The sequence below is a fragment of the Cyprinodon variegatus genome, unplaced genomic scaffold (assembly GCF_000732505.1).
Source record: "Cyprinodon variegatus isolate N-32 unplaced genomic scaffold, C_variegatus-1.0 Scaffold597, whole genome shotgun sequence".
NCBI classification, from domain to species: Eukaryota; Metazoa; Chordata; class Actinopteri; order Cyprinodontiformes; family Cyprinodontidae; genus Cyprinodon; species Cyprinodon variegatus.
This window is the reverse complement of record NW_015151050.1, coordinates 308,651-325,145: the sequence shown is the minus strand read 5'-3', so window position 1 is coordinate 325,145 and position 16,495 is coordinate 308,651. Positions and strand designations below refer to the sequence as shown.

The window sequence follows — 16,495 nt, the reverse complement described above, 5'->3', positions numbered from 1 at the left end:
TCACAGCTGAAAAAATGAGCAATTTTGTTTTCATATTGAAAAAAACATTCAGTTTTACCTTTCTAGTATTTGTGCACATTTTGTTTTTACATTTGTAAAAGTTTTAAGTAAAATATGTTGGACGTTAATGGATAGACAACCAACACCAAAAAGGTTAATATAAGTTTCATGTGTACTTTCAGTTTTTAGTAGTGATTTTCTTTATCTTTATATGATTTTGCATTTCTGCACAAAGTGAAAAGCACTCTTTGTATTACAAGGAAATAAATCCTCCCTCTTGAGATCTGTATTTAAACACCAAGTTAGCGATATTACAGTGTGAATCAGAATACTGAACCAAAGACAACTACAGTACATACTCACATTTGATGTGATTGGAATAAATACACAATCAATCTTTCAGAAGAGGCATTTTTTGCTCACATAATGATGAAAAAGTGTTGTTCACTCATTCACCTCAGAGGAAGCTCTTCATATAACATCTAATTTTCAATTAAGAATCTCCTCTCTCAAGATTGCACACATTATGCCTGCTCATTATAAACTCTTGTATAGGTCATTCATTCCTTGAAGATATGTATTGGAGTTGTCGTTCTTAATAAACTTGACTTATTTTGCATAGGCAAGATTTTATGTTTTTGTTGCATACTAAAACCCCAAGGGGTTTGGTGAAGCCTCTTATTATCCTTTTAGGTGGCAGTGATGATGCAAAGGAAATGCATTTTTGGCAGACAATTGGCACTCGGTTTTTTGCCGGCTTAGCAGAAAGTGGCGAAGCTAATCCACCTAGTTCTCTGTGAGGAATCGAATTTGCTGTTAGGGTTTCCACCAGTGGGTGATACTTGCATCACAGGCATGTGCCATCATAAGTTTTCATCATGTTGCCGCCAAGCCAAAACATGCAAGAGATGCTTAATGATGGTATGCTTAATATGTACATGCCAACTCACCAATAAAGCTGTTACATTAAACACAATTATCTGCCAGCATGCATTCACTTTTCTGCCTGTCAGCAGCTAAATATTTTAGCTATAATTATCAATAATAATTATTTTTTTTCTTATCTGCTCTTCAATGTGCTACAGAAATATCACTGGGGAGGATTTTGTCCTTCGCAATCATTTTCTCTGTGTCTCAGGCATACAGGTGTATCTGTTTCACACCTCTTCCCCTATCTTCTCAAATTAAGCTTGGGTACAATGGTTGCACCTTGCTGATGGAGTAAGGCTCACTTTATCTAGTTTTCAGTGACATCTTCATCAAGTATTTGTCAATGTTGGGGGAAAAGATTTACAACCACAAGATTTATAGCTCCTCTTCAAGCTAGGATACACACACACATGCACACAGGCATGTTGTGTTTCCATGTTTTATGGGGACTTTTCACTACCGGGTAACTTACATTCATTTCTATATCCTAACCCAAACCTATTACCCTAACCATTACCAACATATTCCCTACACTACCTAAGTTAAGATACGGTAAACGTAACCTTAACCTAAAGTTAATTCACACCATATTTTAAACTGTCTACCTAACATTAGGAATTGGGGTTCACCACATTAGGACCAGGCTTTGGTCCCCATAAAGTCAGTTGGTCCTTAAAAGGTTAGTAAATATACCGAAAATTGTTCTAAATAGGTAACATATACAAGTACAGACACACTCTTTGATTCAGAGCCTAACTCTGAGTCTCTGGAAATCCCTCCACTCAATTGAGCCACCATGGTTTGTTCAGACAATGAGTCATGTTCATTGGGCATTAAAGTCAAATACCACCTACTGCACAGAATGTATTGTATTGGTTTTATGTCACTCTATAACAGATTTTTGTAGAATATGGTCTTTGTCCATCCATGCAAAGAGGAGCATCTGTTAAGTTTGACTAACAGCCAAAAGCAAATTATTTTTTTGTCATTTGAATTAATTAGACCAGCAGTTTTCATGCTATTCTATTCACACTGAGGTAATGTTATACAATGCCTGAGATAAGTGTTCAGAATCTATCTTTTTTTAATGTGTTTTGTCACCTTACAAGCAAAATCTTAACGTACGTTATAGGATAGACTAAGACAAAGTAGAATTAAAACTGGAAGGAAAATCATACATGGATGCAGCTTTTTTGCAAAATAGAAATCAAAAGAACTCTTGTGTCCTGTTCATTTCCTCCTTCTTTACCCCTGAATAAAGTCAAATAGAACCAGTTTCCAATATTCTGCCTTCTGGCTGGTCTAGATGAAATAAAGAACTAAGATGAGAAATTAAGAGAAAGGTAGGAATTTAAGATGTTTATTTTACACCATGTTTTTCATCCTCTCTTTTAAAACTAATTAAAACGTGGTTATAGAACGTTTGAGCCACCATAACAAAGACAGTTTTTCTTACTAAAAATTACTCAAACTTCCTTTGCCACTGAGAAAAAAAATAGACAAACCTATAATTAACTTAACCAAGACACAGAGGAAAACTGAATTAAACAAAATTGTAATTAACCCCCTTCCAGCCACTCTCATCAAAAATGTTAATTTACTTAACAATATGCCTGAATATGTATTTTTGGAAGAGAGGCAAGAAGAAATTGTTGAAAACTTTGAGAAATGAACCATATAAGTCCATCTAAATGCACCGCCCCAAGCATGCAGTATGGTGCTTAATTGGTGTTACGTTTCCAACTGGGGACAGGGAGGCTAGCAGAGGTGGTGAGAAAATGGATAGAGCTGAATTAAACCCTGATAGAGGCTGCAAAAAACTTCAGACTTAAATGGAAGTAAACTTTAAGCAGGAAAAATACCTCTAGATATACAGCTCGAGGTGTCTTAGGCTATACCCTAAAATCCCAAATAAAACATCTGGAGGTTTGTTTGAAGGTTTGCAGCCAAGTGTTAAACAGTTACTCATAAAGCTCAGGGTCAAAAATACCATGCCATGATACAAGGAAGATGTTTTGAACACATGTCCATTTTACAAAAACATGCTGTAAAGCAACTGTGCATCTGAGTGTCACTTATGTCATCCTGGCAGAGCACTTTGGCCTGATGATGAGAGGGGCAGACAGCTGAGTGTTGGATGGGCCCTCGGCCAAATGATGGTTGTGTCCCTCACCTTGACTTTGCTTGTAACATTAATTTTACAGAGCATCCACATATGTGATAGAGCCTCAGAGGCCAGAGTCAGATACCTTCTCATTTTCTGGTGGAAAATCCAGTCATCCACGCGCTTTAACATCCATGCAAACAACACTAAAAAAGACTACAAAACAAAACTTTAAAAGTGCAGTATTGAACATTTGACTTATTGTTCATCACCTGAGGCTGTTTACTTGAGACCCTAGAAACGTGGTGAATGTCCGACTGAATGAGGGTTGCAATTTCCCACCTCCTGATTTTGCTTGAACACTAATCTGATCACTAGCCTGGGAAATCCCTTCCTGTTTGACATCTGCCTGATAAAGGTCAAGTGGTAACCTGCATAAGATGTCCTTAATGCTACGTTTAAAGGTTTTCTGCCGGGAAGGAATCATCTGCCAGGGTCCAGTTTCTGCAAAGAAATGGAGGTGCATCTGAAACCCTGAAGCAGATGCACAATCAAATACCATCATTAAAACAGCAGGCAGCAGCTTTAGATCTGTTGGCTTTGTCCTATATTTTTTCCATCCCAACTTCAATAGGAAAGAGTTCAAAACAGATAAATCATAATACGAAATACATCTATTATTTAATTTGGGGATATTTACACTACAAACTACATAAAGCATTTCATGAAAATGAAATGGAAAGAAAGCTATTTAAAAAATGTCTTTTATATCTAAATATTAATCTAAAAGTGTTGCGTTTAACTATATTAACCATCCTGGCATCAACTCTTTTCCTGGAAAATGCTGCAAATCTTGTGGTGTATGACTCTGTGGACTTTACTCCTACAGAGAGAAAATTATTGTAAATATTCCTTGCAAAATTGAGATGAAAATGATCTGTGAACAGCATTTTCCAAGTCTTGCCACAGGTTCTAGTTTGAACGTCGTCCTGGGCATTGACTGGTCCATGAATAGGTAGATCCTTTAGTTGTAGCTAATTGTTTGGTAAAGCTAATACTCAATTCCACCTTTAGCAGATTTTCTTCTTGCATTACCCTTTATTTAGCTCTATCAATATTCCCATCAAACCTTACCAGGATCCCCATTACTGTCATACCATTATGTTGCAGAATGGAAAAATAACCATGCGGCATGAGTATTCTGACGCATATTGCAAACGCATTTTGTATGTCTCTTACATGGGCAGTAAAAAACTGCAATCTTCTTAGGCCGACTTTGTTAAGAGAGTATGAATTAGTTGAAGAGTGTCCCAATGGTCATATTTGTTGCTTCTCTGTATAATTTCCGTCTTTCCAGTCCTTTCCATTTATGGATTATAGACTAAACTGAAAATATCACTAAGCATAATAATAAAAAGCCCTCATTGTTAATATCTAATAACATTAAAACAGAGCAAGTTTATGGTTGTAATGTGACCAAATGTGCAAAGGCTAATGGGATATCAATACGTTGGCAGAGCATTTGGTTTAAGCAGTATTTTGAGAACAGTATGAATAGATAAATCTGAGAAACACATAATTTAAACCAACATTATTTTATTTTGTGACTTGTGTACATAATCCAGTGCCCCTGAAAAAAGTTAATCTCCGGTAAAAAGACTTTTTACATATCTTGCGCTTGTTAGCTTTTAGTGCGTTATTATTCCTACAGTTGGTCAAGGCAATAAAACCTTGCTTTGAAGCTATTACAAATTAAATGTCAGTCTTTAAAAGTAACTGAACATAATCATTAACTTCTTTGTGAAGCAGGGCTATGAAATGAGTAATGAGCTCTACTTTGATTCCTTTTTAAAACTCTATATCAGAGAGTAATGAAATAAAATAGAAATAAAACATTGAAAGTGTCTAAAATATTAAGTATACCAAATTGTAACTTTGTGACATGAATCTTGCTTTATTTCAATTCAAATTAATACTTTTTTGTAGGGTGACATAATATAATCAGAAACATTTCATCATACTTAGACATGTGACTACAGATTTTTTGCATCTGCTAGTGAAGATTTTTTTCATGCCTTTAATGGTTACATACTGAAAATGAAAACCATGAAGTCGCAAAAGCCTTTGAAAAGTTAATATTTTTAAGCTGAGAAATGACACAATCAGGAAATATTATTACCCAAGTACCAATAAAACCTTACAGCAATATGTATGCATATGAGCTAGAAATCTAATAAAAGAGATAACTACCCACTCAGTGAAACATTCCTTCAGTCTCTTTCCATCAACCTCTGTGACTACAAAGCCTTTAGGTCGGAAGGAAAGAAAACCAACTCAAAGAGGCGGCAATCGACCTGAAATCCTTGTTCCTTTAATCATTCAATCCCCCATTTCCGTCTCAGGGTTTATTTCTTAACAAAAAACCTTAAGCTCATTAACCTGCAATCCTTAAAAGCTCAGGCTTTTATCGATATTATGAAGTCTAATTTCCTCTTTTCTCATACTTTTTCTACATCTGCAGTGCGGCACCATCAACTCTGGCTCTTATGTGAACCTAACTCAACGAAACCTGCAGGACGCACAGAAGTTTCTACTGATGCACGAGGTGGTCCAGCCTGTGGTTCCTGTTCCTTATTTCATGGAAGACAATGTCCGCTTCAGTCATATTGCAGTTGATGTGGTGCAAGGGAAAGACACACTTTTCCACATCATTTATTTGGCCACTGGTAAGTAACATAGAACTTTCTGGTAAAAATGTTTCTATAGTAAAAAAAGATCAATATGACAAGGTTTTATCATTGGCACTAGGGGTTAGTATTGGCATGGGTGTTGTGTCTCCAAAATTGGGTCACGATATTATATTATCACGATATTGCAATATCACTGTATATTGTAATGTTTTTCCTAGCTATCAAAATAGATCAAAAAACAAGTGCAGTATATTTTCATAAGAAGGTATTCATAATTTCATTATTTTGGTTTCCATGTTGTTTGGAGTTTGAGTTAGTCCATGTCTTCCACTGTGAGTGCCTTAACTACAGATACTGTATGGCACAGCGGTGCACGGCAAAAGCACAGCTATATGCCAGTGGGGCGTTACAGAGGTAGCCAATTTTCCCATATTGTTTTAGGTAAATTGTTTTGTTTTGTTTAAAGCGATATTAGGAAAAGAAAAATCAATATTATATCGGGCACCCAAAAATCACAACATATCGACAAAATCAATTTTTCTTTTTTTTCCACACTCCTAACTGGCACAGTAATTTATTTATTTATTTATTTTTTGCTTTTTTACTATTAAAGATTAGAAATAAAACATGTGCATTTTTCTACTTATTGTTCACAGATTCCTGTTTTTTTGTTTTGTTTTTTTAAGTAATTTTCTGAATATTTCAAGCACTTCTGATTTTTTGTTTTATTCTCATTGGCAATAAATAAAGGAAATTTACTTTAGAGGGAAGTGTTGGTAAAAACAATTAGAAAACATCATAGAAGCCTGCTATTTTCTGTGTGGTTTCATCCATTAGCTGTAGTTTAATGTATTAAATTGTTTTTCTTTATACATTTTTAACTTTGTTATGGTTCCTCTGTCAAAAAAATAGAAAATACACTGGTTCTTAAATCTGAAATTGGACATTGTATGCCGTACATATTACAAAAAAAAAAAATCTTACTAAATCTGTTTTAATAGTAATAGAAGTTTTGTGGCCCCACACATCCCCCAAAAAAATAGAGTAGAATACAATAGAAAATCGCATTTTTGGCCCATAATGAAGAAATTCTGGTGTTTACAGCAGCAAAAATATTATAGAAAAAAAAAACGGCCACACAAATGTTTAAGAATAACATAGTATTTAAGAGTTAAAATATAAACAGTAAAATACTGCACTGTAATAGAGTATTTTATACATATTGTAAACATGATTCCTGCTTCTAACAAACAGAAATACCTACAGTAAAATAGTTCATCTAAAAAATAAGAAGCTGGGGAAATAGTTGAAATAATTATGTTTATTTAGGTAAGTTATTATTATCTCAATAAAATACATTGGAGGATACTGTATGTATCTAATGAGTAATGAGACAATATGTGGATGGAAAATCAAGTATTAAAACCAACAAAACTTTCCTTCATCTTCCGATGTTTGATTGATTTTTACTTTTATAGCTGTAGCTATAAGGAGCTTGAAGCCCTTGAGAAGCATTCAGCACATGAAAAAAAGTGACCTGCAAGAAGGAGAACAATACCAGTCAATCTGTATCATCATCACGAAGACATCAAAGCTTTCACTTTAACATTATGGGTTTTGAGATTCTTTGCCTACACATGTTCCCCATGTGTTCATAATCATTATGCAGTCACTCATATATATATAGAGGTTTAAACGCAGAACGAGTAAACCGTATTTCACTACAATATAAACCCTCATCAGTATGCATCATAAAACAGCCAACAGGCATGTGTCTAGAGAGAGACGAATGAAGGATAAATAACACACATGTTGAGCCATTAAACATTTATTCTGTCCAATGTGTATGTTTGGTACCATCTGCTTTTAGTAGATCGTTTGATCAAGGTGATGCTATCCACTAATGATGTTAGACTTGGCAAAGTGTTGAAAACAGAATCAAAAAGTCTCTAGATACACGTCGTTATTTGATGAGCTGTTGTAAAATCACATTTGGACAGCAAACAGGTGCGCTGAACGCAACTTTAAAGGCAGTGACCCATTTCGTTCGGCTAATGTACCACAAAGGCCCGCTGGGAAATGGCAACATCCTGCTAAAGAGCTAGGATGTTATTTTAGGATATTTTGCATACTCTATGCAGTACAAGCACATGTACAGTGACTCTCACTGTAACACACAACTACACACCCATAAACTCACACAGAGTCTGTGTCAGTTCCCTTCATCCCTGCTTGGCATCTCCCGCTAAAACTCCCCTCTCATTGTTTGTACGCTGCCGTGATCAATGCAGCACTGAAACGGAGCTGCCCACACTGCAAGTTCCCCAGACACTAACCAGACGCTAATGAAAACATCTGAACCGCTGCCAGGGCCATTGGCTTGTACCTAATCACACACTGTTATTAACGCCTAAACGCACCCCGCTGATTGAGGCCATTGTGGGAAAACCTAATAGCTCCAGTCGGGAGTGCAAAGATGTCGAAGGGCAAGATTCTTTCGAGTAATCGTGCAGCTTGCTGAGCAGAATAGTGAAACTGTTCTTCAGCCTCTGTAATAATTCCTGCCTATCAGCAGAATTTTTTTTTTTCTTTTTCAGTGTTAATCTTGATGGATTAAAAGCATCTGAAACATTTACAAAGGTTCATGCCCCAGAAAGAAAATTGTTACTAACTATAGTAGCATATACCTCTTTTTAATAGCAGTTAACTCAACAGGAAAATTTGGCACATCATAGATTAAATGCATGAAAAAGGTCTGAAAGGCTCCACATGCAGACAGAAAACTGCGCACTGCAGCACTTTAATACCTCCTTAATTAGAAAATAGGACATTATGTGATATTTTAAGCTTCCAAGAAGGCCATTTTATTCCACTGTACAAAAAAAAATCTGCTAAAAAAGGTATCAATATACCATGTAATTGTTATAGCAAAACGAAAAAAATCTGTAGGACTGAGGAGTAATAAATACCTTAACTGCAGTTTTTTATACAGCTTTGCAAAAATATTTCATGCTGCATGAGGGTTAATGTAAGCCATGATTTAGCACATTTTAATGTTTAAATCAGGTTCTCACACTTCACCCCCATTTAAGGTTTTCCATGATGATACAACCACAAACTAGAGAGTAATATCTATGGGATTTTGTGTGATAAATAAACGTTGAATCATAGAAAGCATTGTGAGACAATGACAAAGTTTGTAGTTACGTTATAGTATGGCAAAATCTGATAAAGATCAAAGGGTACGAGTACTTTGACAAAGAAATGTAAATCTAGTTTTCATTCTGAAAGGTGCAAGGCCCTCATTTTACATACTGTATTGCATGAAGTGCAGCAGCATTACTGACCACAATGGACCACTCCTGGAGGCAAAACTGAACTTTTTCTGCCTTTAAGTTACCTATTAGCATTTAGCCCTTCATCTTTTTCCAGATCCACTGTACACCTAATTACCTTTGGCTTGCCCAGGGGACTGCATGTATAATGGATTATGTTTGTTTTAGTCCTCCCAAAAGAAAATTTTCCTCAAAGTGGGTCTCACTGGGCCTGCCTTAAACAAAATTAAAGGTCAGAAAGTACTCATGGTGACACAGATTTCCACACTTTTCTCTCTCTTTTACAACTACAAAGCATTTTTGTACTGTAGAATATTCCCTCACGGAGAAGTAGGCCAAAATTCATGCATTCAGGTGTCTCATCAGCTCTCTTGTTACGTCTACAGCGCTGCATATTGATGCTTTAACAGGGCTTTGCGCATCCAGCCCCATTTTTCTTTAAATTCCTTGTTTCACAGCCTCTTTTACAAGAAGCAATTGTTCTTTAGTTCACAGAGTGTTGAGTGTAGTTTTTGTAAATTCAGCATATATTATTTGTTGGGTTTTTTCCCTCTTCAAACTCTCATCTATCCTTTTTCCTTTTGCTCTTTTCCTCATTACTTTACCTTTTCTCTAGTGAATTATTTGCCCCTTTTGTGACATAATCCTCTCTTCCCCCTACTTTCTCTTCCAGATTATGGCACTATCAGAAAAGTGCTGTCTCCTCTCAACCAGTCCACAGGGAGCTGCCTATTGGAAGAGATCGAGTTGTTCCCGCCCAGGAAGAGGCAGCCGATACGGAGCTTGCTGATCCTGCACAGCCGCAGCGAGCTTTACGTGGGCTTTAGGGACCAGGTCATCAAGATCCCTCTGAAGAGGTGTAGCTACCACAAGAGCAGAGAGTGAGTCTGTGCACAAAGCAGACATTATAAATCTTAATAGAAAGCTGCCAAAGGCAGATGTGCAAACAACAAAAATTATCCTTTTTTTGTTTGTTTTCATAAGATGCTCTTTATCAGAGAGAACCAGGACTTTGCTGAAGTTTAAATCCACCAAATGAGCTTTGTCTGATCCGCTGAAGGTGCTTGTTGCTGCCCTCTAACTGCCTCCCTTACTGACTGACTGACATAACCACATACTTACTTTACTTTCTGTTCTTTTTTGTGCTTCATCCTATGCTCACCGTTGATTTTTTCTTTGTTTTTAGTTTTATCAGATTATTCTGGTTTCTCTGTGTTCAGAAGGCACTCCATCTCTGAGCTAGAGGTGGGTGTGAAAAAGTCAGGATCTGAATCCCATCTATCATTGCACAGAGAATTGCACCTTCATTTTTCTTGCGGTTTACCCATCGAGCTGTTACTATTGCACATTGAGCCTTAATGCCTCATTTTACTATGCTGTTGCTCTGTAAAACATGCCTGCAGCCTCTTTATCAATCTTCATTCTTTCTCTTTTTACACGAAGGTTGAAATAGTCTGAAAAGGCAAAAAAGATCAAAGAAAAGAAACCACAGCAAGGACATACTTTTGTCGCCATTAGATGAGCATAATTATTGATATTACATTTATGGGCACCTCTGTAATGCTAAAAAAAAAAAAAAAAAGGCATTTTTGTAGTTCTTATGTATGGATGGATAAAATAGAAGACCTCGGGCAGCTTTTGAAAATTAGCACTGACATCCTTGCTTCAGTTCTCTCTTTTCACATTAAGCATTAACATTACCTTGTCTTTATAGATACAGAAGGCACATTGTGTGTTTTTTCGATGAAAGGTATTAAACAGTGTGAGTCTCTTTTCCCTTATTTAATGGTTCAACTATGTAATTGAATTCATTTGGATGATTGTGGCTAACACCTAATGAATACCCAAAAATTGAGATTCCCTAAAAAATTAAAACTAACTTATAATGGATTTCTAATCAAGAAACATCAGCCTTAGGAAAAGCATGTCCATGTGTTGGAGGTTATTTTCCATGAATTACCGCATTACTGCAGCATACTGTATTATTGAATAAATCTGCTATTGGACCTGGTAGAGGAAGGTATAAAAAAGGTCTTCCTGCTTCCTCTTCAGATGCTCATATGGGTTGTGGTTAAAGCTAGTTTAGGTGAAGTGATACTACGGTCTTTCACAAGGTACTTTTTGTACCTTCAGGAAGTTGAGTTTAAATGGGAAAAAAAGCATCATTTCAATACACTTTGTTTGCAAGGGTAGTATGAGATTATTTGAAATATGTTAATAGATGCTATTGCTGGCTTAAAACTGGTAAAAATACAGATCAGATGGCTATCAAAAGCTATCACTAACTCTGAAAACTTCAAATACTTTTTTTTTTTTACTTAGACCACTTGTCACTAAACAAGACAGAAGGACCCAGTATTTAAGGCGAGACAGACTCAGGGATAATTTAAAAAGTGTTTATTTGAAATAACAAAAGCCGGCTGTGGATCTGCAATATCAGTGGCTAGGGCGGGGCACCGTCCATCACTGGAGACTCTTGTTGGTTGAAAAACACAGATTAGTGGACATAATAATCTGACGGAGGGTGATCATCCATATGAGTCACTAACATGGTTTAACAGTTCAGTCCTTCTCTATAGAACAAAGTACAGTAGAATCCAGCCAGTGGACTGCCAGCGAGATGCAGCAGGCGCCACCCATAGTGTCCCAGATGCTGCAGTCCAGGAGAACATGCAAGAGTCCAAGCGAGGTCATGGATACAGATCAGAACAGGAACAGGCTGGTTGAGGGTTCCAGGAGTCCATAGATGGTTCATGCAGAATGTTCAGATGGGAACAAGCAAGCTCAGTGGTTTAAAGGCAGAACAGGTCAGGATATCAGGAACACTATGGAACGCTAAAAACGCTCTCTACTGGCCCCCTAGAACTAGTACTAGAACAGAGCATCAGCATCAATAATCTGGCCACAATGGCAGGAACTGAGCTGTATACATAGAAGCAGCAGCAGGTAGATAAGATGAGCAGTAATAGGAAACTGGGCAGAGTTAGGCAGGTGCATGAAATGAGCAATTAGGCCAGCCATTACAGCCAAGATCATGACACCACTGATCACAATTCCCTAAATAAGAAACATTTGCTGTTTCTTATGGTGAAGTAATTGTTTACCAAAAAGAATATCACTGTATTTTATGTGTTGGAGACATGTCTGTGTGGTGGAACTTGTTAATCCCTTTTAAAGTAGAGATGTAATGATCTGATACCTGGATCAGATATCAATGATTTAATTTAAGATATAAGAGATCTTTGTTATTTCTTTCTTTTTGCTGCTTATTTGTTAAGAAATAAGTAAATTAATATCTGTGTTCATTTGTTACTTTTTTATTAACAATGTTTATGTCAAGGCCAGAGCGTTCGCTCACATGGCAAGATTAATGGTTCATTCATTCAACAACTGTATAGGATCAGTATTAGATATCAGCCGATATGCTCAGCCCATGTATTGGTATCACATTGGATCGGAAATAACAGGATGTTAAATGTTAAAGTCTTGAATAGGTTAGTTCAAAATCCTTCCAAGGTTGTGGTCATCGTTTTTGCTTCTGGACGTTTTCTAGATTTATTCCTTCTACTCAGTTTTCCAATAGTAAACTTTGATAAATCACTATAAACAATCAACATCTTAAGCATAACCTTTATGGCTTAGCCTACCTGCATTGTGAATGACTGCTGAAATGCCTGTCCTTTAATTTTGTTGGAAACAATATGTATAAAACATTTATTTTTTAAACATAATTTTTGCTGGTGCTTCGTGCTACTTAATTTTCCTTTTTTTAAGAAACCAAAAAATAAAAAAATTATTGCTTGATAAAATTGCTTGTTTTCCTCAATTTTCTATTCTAAAAGTATATTACCTAAACAATATAATTGAGACATTTTTTTACATGACTTTATGTGAGTTTTGGGTTATACCAATTAAATTAATCCCCTTTGTGATAATAATCGTTTGTTTAGATGTTGCTGTATTAGAATGATGCCTTTTTTAATGGTTGTATTTTCTTGGATGACAAATCACCAGTCCCTCGGAAAAACACGTTTGGTCTTTTGCATTGCTTCTCACTTACTCAGCTGTTGTCATCCCTGACTTTGGCATGACAAGAGCTGGCCTGCAACACAGCTTTACCCACAATATTAATTCACCAACAGGGAATTAACAGACTTCTTTTTTTATACATTTCACAGGGATAGATGCTAAAGCTTATAGATCACATGTCCATACTTTAGTGATGCGGTTTCTGTCTGTGTTCTGTCTTGTTGTTATGAAACTTTGCGAATAAAACAGAAAAAAAAAATTCCACCAGCGGCAATGTCATTCAAAATGATGCATGCAGCCCAAAGATATTTCACTGCTCTGTCACTGCAGCCTTGTATGTATTTATATGAAAATAGTTATATCAAGGGTTTCTTAGCATTCAATAAACCATCTGCAGTGGTTATTCAAAAGACATACAGTATGCAGCTGTGTTACTGAAATATCCTCAGTTTAGATAATATTTGCGCTGATGTCGAAAATTCAGTCAGCATACTGAATTAAGTAAAGTTAAAGTTCCACGATGCTAATGCATGTTCTGCATTCAGAGACAATAGTTTTAATATTGCTTTCCTTTGTTATTTTACAGTCTTTATTATGTCCTTTTTCTCTTTCCCACAGCAATTTCTTTTATATATTTCGCCATCATCCTGTTTCTGCTGGATCTTATGTTTTAATATATATCGAACCTACTACTTATATCCTTCATCCGTATTCTTCTTATACCTGATGGTTGATTTTATACCATTTTTCAAATGCAGATATCTGAGTTTGAACGGACTCACAAACCCCCTCTAATCAGGACATTTGTATTCCCACCATTTAGAGCATGTGTAGGAGCCAGGGACCCATACTGTGGATGGGATTTGTTGCTGAAAAAATGCACCACTCTGGAAAAAAGTGTCAGAATGAGCCAGTGGGAGCAGAGCATCACAAAATGTCCGGTAAGTATAAATAAAACTCTTCATAATTTCCCATAATTTTGCATTAATCCAAATTGAAACATCAGCATATTTGCAGACTAGTCCTTCAGGGCAAATCAAAGATGGGTTGCACATCAGTATCTACTGTAACTGGTCTCTGTTTTCTGCATTGATGTCCTGTTCTGCAGTAAAAACAGCTTTGCGACAGCTATTCTGTTTCTCAAGACTAAACACATTTCCAAGCCATCTTCTTTTATATATAAAGCCCGAGGCACTGCGCTGGACATGAGCCAGATCTGTTATTGAAATGACTGATGAGCCGCCAGCAGATTGATCAGCTGATAACTGATCTGTACAAAGAAGGTAGCTTCTTAAGTTGGAATAGTGTAGAGAGCGAAGGCAAAAATATTTATAGAATAAAGGCAATCTGCCATATTTACTAGCAGACAAAACCAATTATTCATAGGTCACTCCTGTGCTCCATACCATGGGTCAGGTTTGCACCATCGAGTCAGTCTTTTTTTTTTTTTTTGTAATCAACCTGTTGGGCTTCTCTTGCTGCAGAATTGATTCATATTAGACAATCAGATTCACACGTTCTTAATACTGACGCCTGTCACAGTTGACAATAGAGACAGGATGTGAGTGAATGGAAAACCCATACCTAGGTATCTGTCAGATATACATAAATACCCTATAGAAACTTCTTCTTTGTAGCATGCCCCAAAGATGCATACTGTATAAATAATTTTGTTTTTATTTTAGACATTAGCTAAGCTCCTCATTTGGAATTCAGGAATATGTATGTATTAATATCAATCTGCCCTATTTATTAGGAGGCAAAATCTATTATTCATAAGTCACTTCAGTCTCTGCTCCTCTTCAGTGGGTTGCATTTTATTTTAAATCAACTTTTTTCTCCTGTCTTGCTGCAGCAGTGATTGATATTGCACAGACGATCAAATGAACAAGTTAATCACACTGTGGATGCACACTTTTGCCACATCGCATCCGCAAACTCAACTGCAGAAAACACAGCACTTAGCGTTGTGTACATTGTAGAAAGTATACCTGTCGCAAATGAAAGAAGGTCACCTTGGGTTAGTGGAAACTGCTAAATGGGACAAATGGGACTTTTCCTCAGCTCGGAAACTATGTCCCATATGAGATGTGGTTGTTGAACTGGTTCAACCTATCATTATATCACTGCAAAAAGATATAATGAAGAAACATCATTGGAATATGCTCATGGTCTGATGCTCATTTGTTTCAGTCTTTCTCCAATATAATGTACTGGGGATGGTTGCATTAGAGGATGTTTGCATTACAATAGTGACCGCAACATTCAGAAGGGGTGACAACACGCAGAAGTATGCAGGAGCATCCAACAGTGAGTGGGTGGGGCAGTTATCTTTGCCAGATGGAGGGAGAAACTTAAAATCCTGGGACTTCTAGTGTTAATTAATCGTTTAAATGATACATAACTTTTTTCATTAGCAGTTTCTTTAAATTCTTTAGCTTTTACTGGCCAACTCTAAAAGTACAATTCCATTAATGCAAGGGTTTCCACTGTCCTGCTTGTTTTAGATGTTGTGCAAAACTGAATACAAATACATCATTATACAATACAATACATCATCTCTGAATGGTATTAGTCTTGAAAGGCCATTCAGAGATTAAGAAGCAAACCGTAATCAGGAACAATGTCATGATTAGGTTTTATTGATCTTACAGTATTTGGCGTCCAAATTTTATGAGGTTCTTAATTTTTTCAGGCTATTTTTATTGAATACAAAAATTTCCAAATTCTAATAAATAAACACCAGAATTTCTCCATTGTGGGACAATAAAGGGATTTTCTATTGTATTATTTTCTATTATATTCTAAATATTTCACTTTATGTGTAAGGATTCCATATATCATATTAAATTTTCATTTCTTAAATGATTGACATAAAATACTAAACTTTTTCATGATATTATATATATTTAGATTAGGGCTGAAACCAGTAATCTGATTTATCATAATTAATTGATTATCTAAATATTGTCAACTAATTCAGTAATGAATTAATTGTTAACTGGAGTATAGTGACTCTAAATAGTCTAACTGTGGCAAAATTGTAAAAAGAAATATACAAATATTTAGCATTTAATACATAAAAAACTTTTTCTTCTGTCAATTTCCTCTATCTAGAACTTCTCAAGTAGATACGTTTTAGTTTCACCTGGTTTAAATCCATAAAAAAAACTTCTTTAAGGAACCTTTCGCTATAAGATTATTAATTGATTCATTGAAAAAATAATCGACAGATAAATCAATTTGCAAAATAATCATTAGTTGCAGCCCTAATTTAGATACATTTGGTTGTATTCAGCGTTTATGACAGCAATAGTGGAATTATTCACTTTAGTTCTTAAAACTGCTAGAATACAGCAAGAAGGTGCTGGGCTTGAACTATAGGTGTAGACACACCTATATATATA

At 36.0% G+C, this 16,495-nt stretch overlaps 1 protein-coding gene across 2 annotated transcripts in view; it reads left to right on the top strand.

The window, feature by feature from the left end:
* The window catches only part of sema5a (sema domain, seven thrombospondin repeats (type 1 and type 1-like), transmembrane domain (TM) and short cytoplasmic domain, (semaphorin) 5A), a 186,623-nt gene that overhangs the window by 105,167 nt on the left and 64,961 nt on the right, over positions 1-16,495 (top strand). For both annotated transcript variants that reach the window (XM_015392589.1, XM_015392590.1), the window contains exons 10-12: positions 5,556-5,760; positions 9,733-9,940; positions 13,912-14,029. In XM_015392589.1, the coding sequence (XP_015248075.1) occupies positions 5,556-5,760; positions 9,733-9,940; positions 13,912-14,029 (531 nt within the window). The remainder of the gene's footprint in view (positions 1-5,555; positions 5,761-9,732; positions 9,941-13,911; positions 14,030-16,495) is intronic.